This window comes from Caenorhabditis briggsae, assembly GCF_000004555.2.
Source record: "Caenorhabditis briggsae complete genome, chrIII, whole genome shotgun sequence".
NCBI lineage: Eukaryota > Metazoa > Nematoda > Chromadorea > Rhabditida > Rhabditidae > Caenorhabditis > Caenorhabditis briggsae.
Genome location: NC_013490.2, coordinates 4,704,446 through 4,710,652, shown reverse-complemented (window position 1 = coordinate 4,710,652; position 6,207 = coordinate 4,704,446). Strand labels below are relative to the sequence as shown.

At 33.7% G+C, this 6,207-nt stretch overlaps 2 protein-coding genes across 2 annotated transcripts in view; one reads left to right on the top strand and one right to left on the bottom strand.

Annotated features, from left to right (window-relative positions):
• Positions 1-296: 296 nt before the first annotated feature.
• Positions 297-2,559, bottom strand: CBG05162 (the record flags this gene model as incomplete). The annotated part of the gene is made up of 3 exons (XM_002641206.1): positions 297-706; positions 1,815-1,895; positions 2,556-2,559. 3 exons carry the CDS (start codon positions 2,557-2,559, stop codon positions 297-299), a joined length of 495 nt encoding a protein of 164 aa, XP_002641252.1.
• A 1,729-nt stretch (positions 2,560-4,288) lies between these two features.
• Positions 4,289-6,207, top strand: part of CBG05163 — a gene marked incomplete at both ends in the record, with an annotated part of 3,804 nt that continues 1,885 nt past the window's right edge. The window contains 2 exons of the mRNA XM_045243686.1: positions 4,289-4,545; positions 4,601-4,841. Of these exons, the coding sequence (XP_045092867.1) occupies positions 4,289-4,545; positions 4,601-4,841 (498 nt within the window). The remainder of the gene's footprint in view (positions 4,546-4,600; positions 4,842-6,207) is intronic.

Genomic DNA, 6,207 nt, shown 5'->3' with positions numbered 1-6,207 from the left:
TTCTGAGATTCTGAGATTCTGAGATTCTGAGATTCTGAGATTCTGAGATTCTGAGATTCTGAGATTCTGAGATTCTGAGATTCTGAGATTCTGAGATTCTGAGATTCTGAGATTCTGAGATTCTGAGATTCTGAGATTCTGAGATTCTGAGATTCTGAGATTCTGAGATTCTGAGATTCTGAGATTCTGAGATTCTGAGATTCTGAGATTCTGAGATTCTGAGATTCTGAGATTCTGAGATTCTGAGATTCTGAGGCTCTAAGTTCCTGAGATTCTGAGATTCTGAGATTCTAAGATTATGAGATTCTGAGATTCTGAGATTCTGAGATTCTGAGATTCTGAGATTCTGAGATTCTGAGATTCTGAGATTCTGAGATTCTGAGATTCTGAGATTCTGAGATTCTGAGATTCTGAGATTCTGAGATTCTGAGATTCTGAGATTCTGAGATTCTGAGATTCTGAGATTCTGAGATTCTGAGATTCTGAGATTCTGAGATTCTGAGATTCTGAGATTCTGAGATTATGAGATTCTGCGATTCTAAGATTATGAGATTCTGAGATTCTAAGTTCCTGAGATTCTGAGATTCTGAGATTCTAAGATTATGAGATTCTGAGATTCTGAGATTCTGAGATTCTGAGATTCTGAGATTCTGAGATTCTGAGATTCTAAGATTATGAGATTCTGAGATTCTAAGTTCCTGAGATTCTGAGATTCTGAGATTCTAAGATTATGAGATTCTGAGATTCTGAGATTCTGAGATTCTGAGATTCTGAGATTCTGAGATTCTGAGATTCTAAGATTATGAGATTCTGAGGTTCTAAGTTCCTGAGATTCTGAGATTCTGAGATTCTAAGATTATGAGATTCTGAGATTCTGAGATTCTGAGATTCTAAGATTATGAGATTCTGAGATTCTAAGATTATGAGATTCTGAGCTTCTGAAATTTTTCAAAAACAATGAATAACATTTTTTAGCTTCTCCCAAACTAGAATCAAAGCACAAAAAGCATCGCAATGATTAGTCCAAACAGTTTCTTGAAGAAGTTCCAACAGAGCATTGGTCACTTCGAAATCTCATTTCAAAGTCTCCAATTGGTTGTTTTCTTCTTCTTTTTTATCTCCAACACACAGAAGGGAATTAATTTCTCTTTCCTTTTTCTTTCCTCCATTCGTAACTCTATAGCTTCTCCTTTTTCGCCCATTTTAGTTCATCCCCCTCCTCCAATTCTTTCGTCTCAATTATTCATTCGTTTCGTGTGAACTAGTCTATCACTATTCCTTTTTCTGTCGAAAACAGACATCACAAGTGGCCCCTCTAGAAAAAAGGAAACATTTTTAGGAATTGACAAAATGAAATTTCGTGCGGTCAATTCAACGAAAACTCCCATAAACGTCTTCTCTTCTTTCCTTAAAATTTTTTCTGAATTTTTTGAAAAAGGTTACAATTCTGCTAAAAATTTGTAGCTGAAATTTTGTAGCTGACTACAATGCATTCCTTTACCAGCACAAAAACCAAAATCTGTTAGCGGGAGAAAAATAAATAAATCAGTTGTTTCTGTTCATTTCACATTTTCTGTCACATTACTTCCAAGAATATAAAATAGGACCTTATTAACGTTTCTTCTTCTATCGCTATAATGAGTTTCAGTGTTTTCTATGCAGCGGTCTTCTATATATTTTTTTCGCTGACAAGTTTAATGAAAAATATAATTATAACTGACTTGTATAACTTGCGAGTTAGGTGGTCAGATGATATTTTTCAATTAAAACATGGATTTTTAGTACTGTTTACCTTCCAAAAATTTCAAACTTACCGTTTCCTCTAATAGGAGCCCACACCGAAACTTCGAGCTCAATTATCTCGATTCGTGTGAGAGGTATCAAAAAATCGTAAACTGACAAAATATTGGTGATATTATAATGAGCAACTTATCAGTTGACAACTTTTTTATATCTTTCACAGAAATCGAGATAATTAGGGTTCAAGACAGTTGGGGCGACTTCATAGCGCAATGGTGCAACATCCCTAATGTTTTGCGACTTCTCGAAACTTGAATTTTGAAATATTCTTGGCAAGAGCGTCCAAAAAACATGTTTAAGAATCTCGCTCTCTGAAAATCCCATAGTCAGAGTTGAATTTTGATAACATTTCAGAGTAATGTAGTATTCAAATCTTGAAGTCTGAAAGCCCTGAAATTTTAGAGTTTTGGAGTTTAAAGATATCTCAAAATTGATAGTTAAATCGAATGGCTTGAAAATCCTGGAATTCTAAAATCTCCAAGTTGCCAGAATTTTCAAATTTCATAATTACAAAAAGACCTGTAAAAGAATGGCTTGCCCACTTTCAACCCATATATCTAGTTTTCTATAAAAGATAGACAAAAGTTTTCAACTAAAAAATTTTTTATCATAATATCAAAAACATTTTATCAGTTGACACATTTTTGGTATCTTTTATAGCAGCACAGATAATTAAGCTCAAAATTGACAGTGTGGGGGCCCATTTATCACATTTCCCATTTTTACTTTTGACCCTGTTCCAAACCCTCCCTAACCCATTTTTGGTTATTTTCGGTCCCCACGAGTTCAACTTTTCATTTTCTCTCTTTTTTCTTCTTTTTTTTTCGGTTTGGTTTTTGACCCATTTTTAAACCCATAACTCGCCATCAGCGGTCCCTTTTGTCGTGTGATCTTCACCCTCTTAAAATAACTTTTTTCTTTTCCAGTCATCTCGTTTTCCTTCTCGTCATTCATTCACATTAACTAATCCTTTTTTGTCATCTCCAGCTCCACTCTAGATTTCAAATTGGCTTCTTCTACTGCGATTCCTCTCCCTTCGTTCTTCCTTATGACCCACACCACGGATTATTCTTCCCCCGAAACAAAACAGAAGGAAAATAAAACGAAAATCGTCACTAATCTTCTCTAAATTATATGTACTCGATCTTTTCTCCTTTACTATGATTTTTGCCCTCCCTTGAATTCTTTTAGCACCGAAAATCTGTCCCCGCCTCCGTCATTCATTCTTCGGTTCTTTCAAGGAGTTGCAAGTTTATATTCAATTTTAACTCCAAAGCTCTCTGTTGGAGTTGTGGTGTAGCGGTTAACACACTTAGCTTTTGCCAGTGATACGCAGGTTCGAGTCCAGCAGGCGGCAACTTTCTTTGAAAAGTTGCCCTTCCTGTTGACTGTTTTCAACAAAAAAAGAGAAAAGAAGATAGTAGGTTTTTTCTTCGTTTCCTGTTGTCAGCCTACGTTTTATTTGACTTTCTGAGTTTTAAAGAAAATTTTGAATTCTGAATTTTGCTTCATCTTGTTTGCACACCAACAGGAAACAAGTTTTGTACAAGTTTTTTTGAATTTTTGGATAGTTTATTTGAAACCTACAGTATCCCATTATTGTTTTTAATCTCAATTTTTCCCCGTACCAACTTTTATTGCTTTTCTCTCTATCTTCCAAATTCCTATCTAATTGAATTTTCAGCTAACATTTTTGCTTTGGAGATTATCGACCAACTTTAATTATCAATATATTTTTTAGTTCTTGATCTCATAAACTGAAGCTCCTCCAAAAGTTGCTAACTTCTTTTGTGAGAGCGTTTTTACTTGTTTTCTTTGTGGTCTTTTAGATTTTCCAGCATTTTTTGTCGCAAATTTTACTGAAAATATGAGATTTTGAGTGCACTCGAGTGTTCAAAAAATCCTGAAATTTTGAGACTCTGATTCTGAAGATACGATTATTAGGAAAGATCCGGCGATTCTGAAGGATTCTTAGGTTCGAAGATTCTGCAGTTTTCAAATTCTGAGATTCTGAAATTCTGAGATTCTAAGTTCCTGAGATTCTGAGATTCTAAGATTATGAGATTCGGAAATTCTGGAATTCTGAGATTCTGAAATTCTGAAATTCTGAAATTCTGAAATTTTGAAATTTTGAGATTCCGAGATACTGAGATTCTGAGATTCTGAGATTATGAGATTCTGAGATTTTGAGATTCTGAGATTCTGAGATTCTGAGATTCTGAGATCCTGAGACTTTGAAATCTTAAAATTCTAATATTCTAAAATTATGAAGTTAAAATATTTTAATATTCTGATGTTTTTAGATTCTGTAATTCTGAAGCATGACATTCCTGCATAACTTCAACATTCCTACAAACTACAAAATACACATCATAAACATTCCATTGTTTCTCTATTTGTTTTTCTCTCTCCCTCTCAACAACTGTTTTGAACCTGTCTTTCTTTTTCAACAGCTTATCTTTTATCATTTAAATTTTCAGACAAAAAAATGAACTCATCTAACTATTATTATTCCACAAATGCCACATTTGTTGGCTCCTCTTCTGGATTCCATCAGATTCTTGCAATAACTCTAATGACAATAAAAGTACTACTGAATTCGGTTGGACTACTTTTGAACTGTCTCTTACTTTATATGATAATTCAAAATTTCCAAAAACTTCACAAAACATTCAGCATTCTTTTGACCTATACTCTTATAAACGATTGTTTAATTTCAGTTACTCTACTATTAACAATTAAAAGGTTAGTAGTTCTATGATATTTTGTTTCGATGATCTCTATGTTTCATATATTCCAGAATAATTCAATGTCATGAGACCCTTGCAATGGTCTTCTTCGGTCCATGCACTCTAATATCCACACCATTCTGTCATGTTCTCGATGCAGTTCATCTCCATGCGCTTCAGAATTGGATCTTATCTCAAATTCTTTTAATTGGCTTTCGAACTGCAATGTTATCATCTGCTCAATCATTTCTTTCTGTTAAACGGACTATATTCTTCTGTCTATTGGCATGGTTGCCGGGTTTGGTTTCGTTGGTGAGTTGATAAAAATGAAATTCTTATAGGAGGCAGTGATGCTCGGAACGGCCTTTTTGGAACTTTTCGGAATTTCTAAAATTCCGCTTTTCGAAATTTCGGATATTCGGAATTTTCTGATTTTGAGAAATTTCGAATTCCGTTCCAAACATACCTGAAAAGAGGGCAAATACTCAATTGCTAGAAGATCATTTGCTAGAATTGTCTCATTGGCTTGAAAATTTGACTCGTTTATTATACTTATACTTTTTGTCGACTAGAATTTTCGCTCCTTTGTTGGAATTTTTCGCTCATTTTTTAAAACAAATATACACCTGGGACATACTCTGAAGAAAAATGCTTGGAATTTACAAATTTGAGAAAAAAAACGGAAACTTTACGATTTTAAGAGAATTTTTAGTTTTTTTTTCATACTTTTCAGATTTTTTTTTAAAGAGAGACCCTGACCAAAACATTTAATTGCATTAAAATATTTAAAAAGTTATGCATTCTCCTATTCTTCCGAAAACATCCAAAAAATCCGAAATCCCCTAAAACCGTAGTCGAAAATGTATATTACTCTCGTCCGAAATCAATGCACGTTGTGGCCGAAAATTTACTCAAAATCGCATCGTCGGTCGCACAGCGAAAACAACAAATTGATGCATGCGCCTTTAAATACCGTACCTCAGAAGGTTTTTTTCGGGCCTTATTTGCCTGTTTTTTTCTATTTTATAAAAAAAATAAATTAAAGATTTATAAGAATTACACAAAATTAGACAGAAATAAGCGAAAAAATAAGAGAAAAAGACAAAAATTCAATAAATGTTGAGGTACTGTATTAAAGGCGCGTGCAATAATTTGAAAATACAGTAGTGTTCTTTCTGAGAGCAAAGAAAAGAAAAAAGTGGGAAGAACATTATTGCGGAGCGCTTGGGATGGAATACCACCGCCAATTTGGTTCCAAACTGGGTCAAGCTTCCAGGATGGCTGATCTGGGCCGGAAACAGTCGTTTGTAAATTAAACTGAGAATGTGAATAACTGGAACTATTTTTTAAAATTATCTTTTTGACAAGTGAGATTCAAATAAATTTTGACATAAATGTAAATTTTTTTTATTCATCGAGGTTGAAAACAAGAAAAAAATAATGATCATTAAATATTTTTTCAATCAACCCGTTTCTTTTCAAACTATTCACAAATTAACAACTTCGTCGGAACTTCCTTCCAGAAACATGACTTTTGGATGGGCAGAGAATTTTCTGAAATTATTTAAAACTTTATTATTTTTCAAGTCAATATCAAACTTACGATATAATGAGTCGATAATACCCCTTGATCATTTTTCGATACGGTCGGAAGCAGCACATTGCGATTACTGGATTT